Source organism: Haliaeetus albicilla, chromosome 12, assembly GCF_947461875.1.
Source record: "Haliaeetus albicilla chromosome 12, bHalAlb1.1, whole genome shotgun sequence".
In the NCBI taxonomy this organism is placed as follows: domain Eukaryota; kingdom Metazoa; phylum Chordata; class Aves; order Accipitriformes; family Accipitridae; genus Haliaeetus; species Haliaeetus albicilla.
The window spans coordinates 36,086,471-36,099,114 of NC_091494.1; the positions used below are offsets into that span (position 1 = coordinate 36,086,471).

At 62.7% G+C, this 12,644-nt stretch overlaps 1 protein-coding gene across 2 annotated transcripts; it reads right to left on the bottom strand.

Moving 5' to 3' along the window:
• Positions 1-309: 309 nt before the first annotated feature.
• Positions 310-10,693, bottom strand: NHERF1 (NHERF family PDZ scaffold protein 1). Of its 2 annotated transcripts, none has more exons than XM_069799127.1 (6): positions 10,218-10,693; positions 3,829-3,990; positions 2,836-2,989; positions 2,189-2,229; positions 1,537-1,641; positions 310-1,418 (listed from the first exon to the last, which is right to left on the bottom strand). In XM_069799127.1, the coding sequence occupies exons 1-6, from the start codon at positions 10,617-10,619 to the stop codon at positions 1,254-1,256; spliced, it is 1,029 nt and encodes a 342-aa protein (XP_069655228.1). In that variant the 5' UTR covers positions 10,620-10,693; the 3' UTR covers positions 310-1,253. The 2 variants fall into 2 exon arrangements, with proteins under 2 accessions (XP_069655228.1, XP_069655229.1); XM_069799128.1 differs by having other exon boundaries at positions 1,537-1,634; positions 2,188-2,229.
• Positions 10,694-12,644: the final 1,951 nt, after the last annotated feature.

A 12,644-nucleotide genomic window follows, 5' to 3' on the forward strand; every position in this document is an offset into this window, starting at 1 on the left:
TGCTGCCCTCCAACCAGGCCAGCAGACACAGATTACAGCCTTGCATCGCTTCCCCCCCCCTCCACTCCCCAGGGGATTAAAGCCCTTTAATCACCCTAGGCATTAACCCACACTGGGACCAGCAGGTCCCTCCCCAACCCCCCCAGCCTGGCCCCACTGGGTGCCGAGGGGCACCCAAACCAGCCCTAGTGTCCCCCACCACTGGGAGCATTACCTGCCTCTTTCCCCAGCCCTCGCGGCTCAGCGAGCCCCTGATGAGCCCCCGCACACCCTCATGCTTTAGAAGGATTTAGCCTTAAACCGGACACGTGAAGTCAGGAAGGTTTATTCCAGTAAACAGAATTTGTCTTGAGCTCGACAGTACGACAACACCCGATCGCAATACATGGAAACAAAACATCCACAGGAAGAATTTCCACAAAATACATTTAAAAAAAAATAAAACAGTGTGATTGGAAAACTCTTATTTCAGAAAAAAAAAAAAAGAGTCTATTGAGAAGCCTTTAAATTAAACAGTGTCAGATTCAAACCCTAATGGGCTCTGTCTCCAGGAGTGAGTGGGAGCAAAGGAGATGATTATTGCTTGCTGCACTGGCTCCAGACACCCTCTCCTCTCCCAAAATAGCCCCAGGGGCAGAGTGCTGGGGGCTCCCCACCGTGCTGGGCACCCATGTCCCTCCTTGCAGCTGGAGGACAAAGGGACAGGGTCATCATGGACGGAGCTTGCCAGGCAGGGGTCAAACACCCCAGGGAGGAATAACTGTGGTCAGTGGCTGGGCAGATGGGGTTTGCTAAAAGTCACTAAAAGCCTCAGGTTTTGCAGTTAAAGGGCAATTTGGGCGGGGGGGGGGCTCAAATGGAGATGGGGTTTGGGGTGGGGGAAGAACCAGGGAACAGCGGGGATCAGAAGTGTTGGGCATCAGGCCACCCCAAATCCTTGACTCCCCCTCCCTGAACCCCTGCTTGTGCCTACCAGGGTGCACAGGGCTTCAAGGCTGGTCTGGAGGAGCACCCTGGGGATGGACTCACGGGAGGGGGCACCCCCCCCCAGCTCTCTCTAGCCTAAAACTACCACCCAGGACCCTGCTGCAGGGATGCTTGCTGGCCACTGAGCCCCATTGCTCAGGTCAAGGTGGTGGGGAGCAGCCCTGCATCCCCGCTGGGACCCTGTGGCAGGGAGGAGGGGGATGCAGGAGAGGTGGGTGCAAGGCTGGGGGGGCGGGCAGCGGACCCTCACCCCTGCCCTGGGGCCTTCACAGGTTGCTGAACAGTTCATTTTTCTTGCTCCAGTCCATCTGGGGTGCCCGCTTGCTGGTACGCTTCTGGTGTGCCCGTTCCTTGGCCACGGCCAGCGGGATGTCAAGGTCGAGGAGGGAGCCGGATGCTGAATGGCGCTTGTCACCCTCCTGCATGTCAGGCTGGGGGGGAGAGGCTGCATCAGCCCCGCTGTGCCCCCCCGGGACAGCCCCACAGTGGGGGCTCAGCCCAGACCCCGCTTTCCAGCCACTGCCTCCCCGCCAGCATCCCCAGCCTTACCTCGCTGTGGGTCTCTCCAGAATCGGGGGACACAGCCAGCAGCCCGGGACTGGACGGGCTCTCGGACACTGAGTTGGACTGTGAGTCTCCACCATTTTCATCTTCCTGGGGGGGAGCAGGGAGCAAACGTGAGCAGGGCAGCTCCAGCCCTGAGGTTTGGGAACGGCCCCTGGAGTTGTGAGTCCCACCCAGGGGGCCATGAAATCTGCCCTCCCCACACATAATCCCCTGCGAGCTCCAGGCTCATAAATACCTCCAGCGCTGCCCATCCGGGGCGAGGAAGGATTACACCCCAGCCTGACTGCCCCAGCTTTAGCAGGAGGAGGAGGACGGCTGCAGGGCTGGATGCTACTTCCCTGCAGCAGCACAAGGTGTCTCAGCCCTGCAGCATCATGAGGATGGAGGAGGAAGAGGAGGAAGGCAGGCATTGCAGCCACCTTCATGACACACAGCCCCACAAGCAACCCCCTTCCTGGGGGGCACCAGCTCCCAGTCCCCTTCCCAGTGGCACCTACTCTTGTGTGGCAGCCTGGGAGCACTGTAGTCCCTGGTGGCATCACCCACCCATGGGCAGAGGGGACACCTAAACAGGCACAGTTCCTGGCTGTAGACTGGCACAGATGGGATTAAAAGCAAGATGAGGCTCTCTTACCTTCCCTAGATCACCATTGGCAACTGGTTCTGGCAAGGGACCTGCAGGGTGAGGACACAGGTGCTGGGTGAGGATGTGTTTGCTCTGCCCCCTTGCCTACGGGCACAGCAGTGCCCAGCAAAGGCTGCACGTGGCCACCACTCACCCACCCACAGTCTAGCCAGGTCCCAAATTTTTTTAACCCACCCCTTGCAGCCAGCCCCACAGCATGAGGGGATGCTGCTGGGCACCGGGTACATCCCCATGATGACAGCCACAACATGGAGCCCAGTGAGACCCCCCCATCCTCCCAGGGACCACCGTGACAGCAGGGAGGGGGCCACGGCTGAGCCGAGGCTGCAGAGGAGAGCAAAGAACAGCTGCTGCCTGCTCGCTCCCCAAACCATAAACCCTGCCAAAGTGCAACCCGGGGCCATAAACCTGCCTTCCCACAGAGCCCACATCAGCCTCACCACCCTGGCACGGGGCCCGCAGCCGGGCCAGGAAGGTGCCAAAGCCGGGTGACCCTGCTTGGCCCCAGGGTGATGAGACCTCCACCTCCCAGGGCTCGGGGACTCCCCCAGCACCCCCATGCTTGGTGACAAGGTGACACAGAGCCGGCAGAGGTGGCACAAACCCCCTTCCCTGCAGCACAGCCCCCAGCCCACCTGCCAGGTGCTCCTCCGAGGGCACCACCTTGCACTTCTTGAAGAACTCATCCGTGAGGACATCCACCACCAGCAGCCTGGTCTCATCACCGCCCGCCTTGATGGCTGCCACCACATCGGCATGCTGCTTGCCCTCCATGCACACCCCGTTCACCTGCGGGCACGGCACGATGTCACTGCCAGGGCCAGGGGACATCCGTCCCTCGGGAGCCCCACGGAGGGGCCGGGTACCAGCCTTGGTACCAGTCACAGCCCCAGCACGGCCACCCCACAGCCCCTGCAGGTATCCACAGCCTTGCGGGGATTAGCGGTGAAGCCAGCAAAACCTCATTAAAAGCAGATTTTCCTCTGAGTGATTAGCACGGGATCGTACGGGCAAAGCTGGCAGGGAGCGTCCAGCAGCGCGCAGACCCAGGGCTGGCGCAGAAGATGGGCAGCACGGGTGAGGCACAAAGCCCTTGTGCCAGGGCACGGTCCCTGGAGACCCCCAAAGCTTTTGGGGCAAAGAGGCAGCAGCCCCCTGCCCTGGTGAGCAGCGGGGTCGGAGCTCAGCTGGTCCTTGCCCTCGTGGGTCACCATCCTGCCTGGTCCAAACCCTGTCCCCATCCCCACCCTGGTCACAGCCGGCAGCAGGGCTTAGGGGCCATCGTGCACCTTGTCCTCATCCTGCCCCACCCTAGGGACAGCCCAGGGACACTCCTGCTCGGAGCAGAGGACGGTGCTACCGCCGCTTCACGTGCAGCCAGCTAATTAGTGCTCAGCCCCAGCCCTCCGCGGTGCTGCTCCCCGCCACCCACTCGGCTGCACCCCTGGGTGGGGACGGCCAGGCCGGTGCGGGTCAGGTGGCTGCACCGTGAGTCACCGCCGGCACCGGGGATGCCGCGCACCATCCCGGCAAAGGGCGGCTCCCTCCCGGGCACCGGGATGCGAGGGAGCACTGAGTTTTTTGGGGAGATGCCCCAGCCCGCCAGCAGCCCCCCTGCCCCAGCATACCTCGATGATGCGGTCCTGGGGGGCCAGCCCCGCCGCCTCAGCCGGTGAATCGGGGTCGATGGCACGCACGTACTGCCCTGGGCGGCTCTTGTCGCTGTGCAGGTTGAAGCCGTAGCCATTGGGACCCTTCTTCATGCAGCAGAGCCGGGGCCGCAGTTCCTCCTGCAACGGGGAGAGCCTGTGGGAAAGCTGCTCCCGGACCCCCCCAACACCCAGGGACAGCACTGGGACCACCAGACACCTGCTTGGGTGGCAGGAACACAATCCTCGGGTGGCCACCTGCACCCACAGATGCCTTGAGTTGGGACACAGGGTGCCAAAACACCCTATAAACCCAGGCTCTACTTAATTAACTGGGTGCAGAGCACACTAATTGCAGCAAAACATTAAAGAAACACGTTATTATGGGTGTCCCCAGACAACGCTCTTCCTTTTGGGGTCAGGATTGCAACTGCCATGTGAAGGGGGAGGAGGAAACACAGCCCAGGCTGCTGGGAAGCACCCCCATCCCACCCGGGAAGCCTTTGCTACTGGAGAAGTCTCAGTCTCCAGCACAGGTCCCCTCCATCACTCCCTTGCAAGCTGCAGCCCCCCTCCACAGCAAACCCGAGCCACGGGACCAGCGGGACCCCCCAATCCAAAGCACCCCGCAGCCATTGCCAGCAGGGAAGGGGCACATGGAGCTTGGGCAGGCAGCTGGGATCCAGACAGAGCAGCCCCAATGCCGAGGTGCCCCAATGCTCCCGCATGACCCTCTGTGATTGCAGAAGAGAAACCAGCTCAACTGGGGCGGCGCAAGGTGGGAAGTTCACATCTCCAGGAGGCAACACCCAGCTCGTCTGCGCCCAGTTTCACCCTGACCTGTGGATCCGCCAGCACCCGGAGCCAGGGAACATGACTGGGACAGCCACAGCCCCACACCTGGTCCCCCATCAGCCCTCTAAGAGCACAGTTCCCCACAATGTAAGCAGCAGGGAGAAGCAGGAGCATCCCCAGGAGCCTGGCAAATAGGAGCTGCTTTTGCTCGCCCTGCGGGGAGCAGGATGTCCCGGAAGCATCGGAGGAACCAGGCGACTCGAACCAGCTGCCTGCATGCAGTGCTGTCAGAACTGCTCCAACCCCAGCACTGAAACACCACTTCTACATATTTATATATAAAATGGTTTGATCCTGCCTTGACCACCAGCTCCTGGGCTTTGGTAGGGCTGTCCCAGCAGCCAAGCCACGCTTGAGCTCTTGAAATATTCCTGACCAGGGAGTTTAATATTTATTTTATCTTCTCAGATTGTTTGTTCTCCTTTGGTACCCATAGCATCACCAGGGACATGCACTGCAGGAATTTCCCCTTCCACACCTGCACCGTGCTGCTCTTTACCCCCTGTAGAGCACACTCGCTTCTCGCTATGAAATCCCCTTTGCACCCTGCCAGGAAAGCCTGGTCCCTGGGGTGCTGGCACCCCACGTCTGGCAGAGCTGCAGTGGCAACAGGGTCCCGCATGGGCCAGGGTGACGCGTTTGCAATCGCTAAGCCCAACCCTGTGATAAAACCCCATCCTCTTGCACAACGCCTTCCTGCAGGGTCAAGGCTGGCTGCCGCCCCGGTACCGCTCGCCAACGCCCCGGGAAGGAAGGCGCAAACAAGCACCCAACCGGGTCTGCCGGGGAGTGAAGGTGAGCCCGGGATGCCGCAGCGCTGGCAGTCACGCAGGACCCGCTCCACCCACGGCTCGGCTGGGCGATGTCTGGTGCAAGAGCCCGGCTGCACCTTGGGGAGCTGGTGGTGTCTCCCCCGCAGACCGGCAGCGGGTTCCCTGGCTGGGTGGAAGATTGTGACACCTCGACTTCGCCCCGGCCACCCCTCGGTCCCTGCGTGCCAGGCGGTTGGGCTACGGGCTCTGCCCCGGTCCCCATGCCTGGGTGGCAGCAGGTTCATGGGGTGCCCAGGCTGTGGTGACTGCACCTTCCACCCAGGCAGCAATCCCCAGCGAGGGTGGGGGACAAAGAAGACCCAAAACAAGGCCAAAAAGCAGGAGCTGGTGGAGCCTGGAAGAAGGCAGCACCTCCCTGGGTCCCTGCCCTGGGCCGGCCCCGGGAAGGGGGTTTGGGCTCTGCAAGCACCCATGCTCCCGGTGCCCTTGGCAGCGCCACGAGGTTGCTCCACGCCGATAGCTCAGGACAAAGCCGGAGGGAGCACCCGGCAAGCGGTGCTGGCAGCGCTCCCGGGTGAGAAGGAGGGGGGAGGACTTTGCTCCCACCCATACCAACAAAGCCTGGGCAGCTCAGGCTCTCCGAGACACTGGGGCCACGAATTTAGGGGTGGGGGGGGGATAGCCCTGCAGGATGGACAGATGCGCTGGGGCAAGGGGACAGGTCATGGCAGCGAGGGAGGCACCAAGCCCTCAAAGGCGGCCGGCAAAGGCAGGAGCACCCAGTACAAGGGCAGCCTGGCCGAGCCGTGACCTGGCCCCCCAGCATCCCCCCACCAGTGGCTGGCAGCTCCTCCAGCCCAGCGTGCCAGGCTGCCTTCGCTCTCCCCAAATCCCTCGTGCCAGCAGAAACCCGGCGGGCAGCCACGGTTCTGCATCCCTGAGAGAAAAATATAAATGCATCTGATTCTCCAGCAGCCGTATCCTGCCCATCCACTGGGCATCCCTCCAGCCCCAAAGTCCCCCCTGGCCAGAAGGGACCCGAGGTGAGAGGGTCTGGGGTCAACACCTGGGATGCGGAGAAGCCCCATGGCTGCGGGGCCAGGAGCTGGAGAGCAGGAAAACGGAAATGCCCCTAATTTCTATAAGCTTTTGCGTCCTCTCCTCCAACGCCAGCAGCCCTCCCGCCGTGCTTGGGCACGGATTAGCGGGTAGAGCCTCGTTACGAGCAATTACAACCTCCGGCGGGGAGGGCGGTGGGGGAAGCCAGACTCAGCCCCCAGCATGGACATCCCATGCCACCCCTCTCCGCTGTACCCAGGGGTGGCACAGGGACATCTCCTGCCCACAGATATGCCCACTTGGGATTCGGAGCTCAGCGGCATCGCATCCCTCTTCCTGCCCTGGAACAGGACTTGGGGCACATCTGGACCCTTCTCCTTCCAGGAGCATACCAGATCATCCTTCCCCAGCACCTTCGGCCACTTGGCAGGACCAGCAGCCCCAGGGACATGGGGACCCCAATCGCATGGTGTGCCAGAACCCGCTCCCCAGTTCCCAGCCCTCCAAAAACAATTTCAGGACAGCTTTTGAAGCCCCAAGTCCCAGGAAACTCCCCACAGCCCTACAAGCAGCAACAAGCCCGTCGGCAGCAGCATTCCCAGTTACTCAAAGAGAAACACAACAGCTCTGAGGACGCCTGGGCCAGCAAATTCACACGGGTCCCGAAATCTGGCGCACACATTCGGGCTTCATACAAAGGGGATGCAAAGCAGCCTCCTCGCAGCATCCCCGTCACGTCCCGTTTGACTGGAGCTGCTTTTCATGCAGCTGCCTTGAGAGGAAATTTAATTCATTTCCTAATTAGACACCAGCTACCCCCAGTGCAATGCTCCCAAATGGGGGGGGAGGAGGATCTGCTCCCTGTTATACCCCGAAACTCAGCCCTGGGAGGCTCACCCAGCTTTTACAAGGAGGGATGAGCATTGCTGGCAGGGAGAGCTCTAATTTAGCACTAAATTTGCAAGAGGGAAGCCCGGGGCTGGTAGCAAAAGCCATGCCCTGGTAAAAGCAGCCCTAGCCTGTGCCAGGGCGCTGGGCTGGCAGCTGCCAGTGCTGCTTCGCTAACGCCGTGCAGTTTGCATGAAACTTTCTCAAGACACTCCCAAGCAGTCGAAGGCTCCGGAAACGCAGGCGGGGGGAGGATGAGCTGTCACGGCTCCCAGCCCAGCGCTGGGGACAGTCCCCAGGGTGCGGGGCCGGCCCCGGGTGTAAAACTGTCACCTTGCTGGCTCAGCGCCACAGAAGGGGGATGCACGGATCAGCGCCACAGGTGCCTCCACAGAGGCTCAAAACCTCCACCCCAGCATCAAGGAGGATTTGCATGCCCAGGGTTTTATAGGAATGAGAAGGGAGCCCATGACAACCCCCCCCAAAACCTCCTCAGCCCATGCCCAGCACTGGGAGCCACAGGGGTGTCCTGACCATGCAGGACCCAGCAGGGTTTGGAGAGAGAGGTTGGATCCTGCCCAAAGGAGGGAGGTGTTAAACCCTCGCTCAGCCCCAGGCAGGGTGTGGGTGCTGCCGGCCGGCTCTCACAGCAGTGAGTGTCTCCAGGCTCGGTAAGCAAATAAAGGCAAGTCCATCCCATAAAGCAAACAGGACTCTGACACAGGCTCCCCACCGCAGCGATCCTGGGGGAATCCCACCAACCCATGGGGCTGAGACAGGGCTGCCTGGGGACGGGGCAGCAGGCACCGGCTGCCCACCAGCGACCAGAGAACAGGCACACCAGTGTGTTCCCAGCTCACCAGAGAGAAATCCCATTCTGCCAGCTCTGGCTCGGCATCTTCCCACCCTGCTCGGTGGGCGCCCAGATGGGGCGATGTCTCCAAACCCACTTGCCTTCGTTTTCCTGCCCCAGGCACCGGGCCCTGCCCCCAGCCACAAGATTTCCTGCTACCTGTTGAGAAACCGTCCGGGGCTGTGCAGCAATGTCACCCCATGTCACCCGCTTCCTGCTCCCGCAACAGAGAAACCGCCTGCGGTAACTCTGCACGGGGCACACCCCGAGCCTGCACCCCAAGACCGTGGGGCATCTCCAGCCAGGGATGCCTCCCCCCCCAAAGTTTGTGGGGCATCTCCAGCTTCCCTGGCCCTTTGCATCGCTCCGGCCAGCACAGCTCCTGCGAGCAGGCAGCCACCCCGCAGCATGTCAGGGCTCCATCCCCCCTTGGGGACTGCACACCCGCAGCCCCCCAAGCCTGGCAGGGGACTCACCTGAGCTGCATTAACTACATCCCCTTTATTTTTCCCAGCTTATGGAGAGATCTGGGAGAAGAAAGCACAGCACAGACGGTCTCGCTGGCCTCGAGGGAGCGTTGCCACTGCGACATACGGGAGGGCAGGCACGCTCCCCCCCACGCAGGGCAGCACTGCAGCCCGGCACAGGGCCAGACCCAAGGGACCAGGGATGCCACAGGGGACAGCATGTGGCACAGTGACAGGGACAGAGCCTGGTTGTTCCCACCTGAACAAGCCCATCGAGGAGGTGCCGGAGCGGTGCTTTAGCCAGGCAGGGGTGAGACCGGTGCCCTGCAATGGATCAGTCCGACCAGGGGCAGCCGGCAAGAGGCTAAAGTCCAACAGGAGACACAACCAATAAAAACACCTGATCCTCAGCAAAACCCTGCGTGACAACAGCTCATGAGGCATCAAAGTCTGCCTAGGGCTCAGCACCAGCACTGGGAAGGCCCCACAGCACCAACCCTTCCCAGCTGATCTTTGGGAGCCGGTCATAAGAGCTCCCCAGAAGGTCCCTCACCCCAGGGACACCAAGAGCCTGCTTCCCAGGAAGACTATCAACATCTCTGTTGTAACAACAAATGTGTTTTTGCTGGGTAAATAAAAAGCAGTATTACCTCCGGCAGCCTAGAGTGTTTCTTAGGAACGGCTCCGGGCAGGAAAGGTCAGCTATTTCTCAATTCTCACCTTTCTACATCGCTTTGTTTGTGCAACCGCTAGTTCCCACGTGCCGCTTCAGGGCAACATTCCTGAATTAGTAAGTGTCTGTACTTAGTATCTGTACACGGAGACCTGACCGACAGGATCGGTCCCCCTGGTTTGGGAAGGGCTGCGGCATCTCTGCTCCACAGCAGAGATCGGACACACTTCAGGGCACGAGTGACTGCCGCCCACACCTGCGGTCACAACCCCCCCAAAAAATACCCTCTGCTACAGCTTTTTTTGTTGTATTTCGGAGCGGTTAACACTGCACGTCGAAGCTCACCACCGCCCTCGCTGCCTGTTGCTTTTTCTCGCTCTGTTTTACCGGCCCTGCAGCACAAGGACGGGCCAAAGGGCTCCAAGACACGACGGGCTGCTCGGTTTACGGTTCCAAACCGTCCCCTGTGCCCGCCTGCCTCCGCTCGTCACCCAGCAAGGCTGGTAGAGAAAAGTGTTAAGGAGACAAAAAAAAAAAAAAAATTACAATCGAAAAGGAAAAGCAGCAGGGCGGGCCCCAGTGCTCCTAGGGAACGGTGTTTAAAGCAAACCGAAAAACAACCGAGAGCGAAACCACACGGGGCGCCCGGGGGAGGCCGGGGCAGACGCGACGGCTGCCGCTCCCGCTCGCTCGGCTGGAAGGCGACGACCGGGGCCGGTCCCGGGAAGTCCCCACCCGCCTCCCCCCCGACCCCCAAAAAACTTTCCAGCTCCCGAGCTCCCCCCCGGCCGCCCATTTACCCGCTGGCCGCCGCTGGGCTCCCGCGCCGGGGGCTCCGCCGGCTCCGGGGCCGCCTGCCCGCCGCCCACGGGGGGCTCGGTCCCCGGCCCGCCCCGCTTCTGCAGCTGCTCGTCGGCCAGCGGGTCCACGACGAGGAGGCTGACGGCACCGGCGGCGGCGCGGATGCGCTCCACCACCTGCTGATGGCTCTCCCGCTCCACGTTCTCGCCGTCCACCTCCAGCAGCCGGTCCCCGGCCCGCAGCCCCGAGCGCTCGGCCGGCGAGCCCGCCTCCACCAGCCGGATGAACTGGCCCGGCTTGCCCTTCTCGCCGTGCAGGTGGAAGCCGTAGCCGTCCGGCCCCCGCTCCAGGCGGCACAGCCGCGCCGCGGGGCCCGCCGTGCTGCTGCCGCCGCTGCTCATGGCGGGAGGGGCGGGAGCGGCTCCGCCGCCCGTCCCCGCCAGCCGCGCCGACCGCCTCTGCGCGCCCGCCCCCTCCGCCCGTCGTTCTTATACCCGGGGGCGGGGCGCGGCGCGGGCGGCCGCCAATCGGAGAGCGGGGCGGGGCGAGACCCGCCAAACAAGGAGATCCACGGGGCGAGGGCATGCAACCATAGGGGATGCGGTTATGCAAATCTACTGGAGGGGTGGGGTTATGCAAATATAGCTCGCCCCGCCGGGGCGTCCCGGGCAGGGTACAGCGGCGGCGGCGCCGCGGTCCTGCCGCCCATCCCCGCGGGGCCGGGTCGCTCCCGCGTGGGGTCGGGCCGCTCCCCCGGGGCCACCTCCGCCTCTCCCCGCCAGTCGCCTGGGCAGCGCCCGCTCCCCGTTGAGCCCTCCCCTCCCATCCGCCGTGGGCCGGCTTTGCCTCCCCCCGGGGTCACGGCAGACAGCCCCGACGCTGGCTGGAGACCAGCGGGGCGCTCCCCGCTCTCCCCGCTCCGTCCGCGGCACGTCCCGGGTGGCACACCTCGGCCTCTCGGGGCTCGGCCTCCCCGTCCCCTCGGCCGGTGCTCGAACGCCGCTCTCGGTGCCGGCCCCCGTGCTGCTCCGAGGCAGATGGGGTGGAGGGATGCTCAAGAGCTTCAAAAGCAAAATAAAAACCCCAAACTGAAACTGCGTGGGAAAGCAGCATGGGAGGCCGCGTTCGCGGGTAACCCGCTGTGCGGCGGAAATGAGAGAGAGCAGCCCTGTTCCCCCAAGCAGCTCCCTGGCCCCCGCTCAGCACCCTGGAGCTGGGGGACCCAAGGATGGGGAGCTGGGGGGGAACTCGGGGGGGATTTGCTCTGCCCAGCCCCAATGTGCTCTGCTCGCGACCTGGGAAGCAGAATTGGCTGCAGGGGATTACGAGAGTGTGAAATCCTGGGGTTTCGGGTCAGCCAGGGCAGAGCGAGGCAGAAGCAAGCCTGGGCTGCTCCGGCACCGCAGCAGGGCTGCTGGGGCCAGGCAGAGCTGGCCCCGGGCTCCCGGGATCATCCCGGGGAGAGTGGCACGGAGATACGTCAGTGTCTCTTACTGCCGGGCTTCAGGGCCTAGCTGAAGTTCAGGCTGGCCAAAGGTCCTCAGGGCAGCCGGGTTCACGTTTAACCATGCTGCAGCCGGGCAAGCAAGGAGGTGATGGCAGCATTGCCGCAGGACATGTCCCTCCCGGGTGGCTCTGTGCCGAACCCCTGCTGCAGGGACCCCAGCAGCTGAGAAACCCCCCGTGTGCTGGGGGGGTGCTGGGGGTTGGCCGTGTTCCAGCTCCGTGGGGCCGAGCTGGGAGCGAAGGGTGGGCTCATTTGTTTCCTCCACTCGGCTGAGCATTTGCCCACGGCCGCTCAGCCCTGAGAAAGGCAGCAGAGAGGAATCCCACGGCGGCCGGCGGCAGATGCCTGCGGAGAGGAAAACCAGGGCAAGCATGTCACAGTACAGCCCCAGGACAGGGGGGGTCCATCGCCTGCAGCATCAATGTGGCACAGCCCTCCCTTTGGCAAGGGGGTTGTGAGAGACACAGCCCTGCGAGCATGTGTGTTCTGGGGGGGAGGCGGGGGGGGGACACTTTTTGGGAACGCTGCCCTAAGTCAGGAAACAAAAGACAGCTCCAAGAGGGCTGGTTTGAGCATGGGACCGTGATAAGGAAGAAAGGCAGCAGCAAAGGAAACAGCCGGAGCTGGTTTTGGGTCCGGCAGACATCGGCAGCACCCGCAGGATGGCAGGGTGCAGGCAGCACCGTTGCACCCCAGCTGCCTCCTCCTGCCAGGGCCCTTTGCGGCTCGGTGTGACGTTAAGGGAGCTCAGGCTGGAGGAGGGAAAGCAGAAAAGAGCCAACGTCTGTTTGTGTTGAAGCCATCCAGCATTTTTTGCAGACATCAGCCAAGCAGCAGCAGCAATGCCATTGGTGGGAAGACGGAGTTATTTGGGGAATGCTGGACTCCGCACCATGAGAACAGCAGGGGAGGAGGTTGG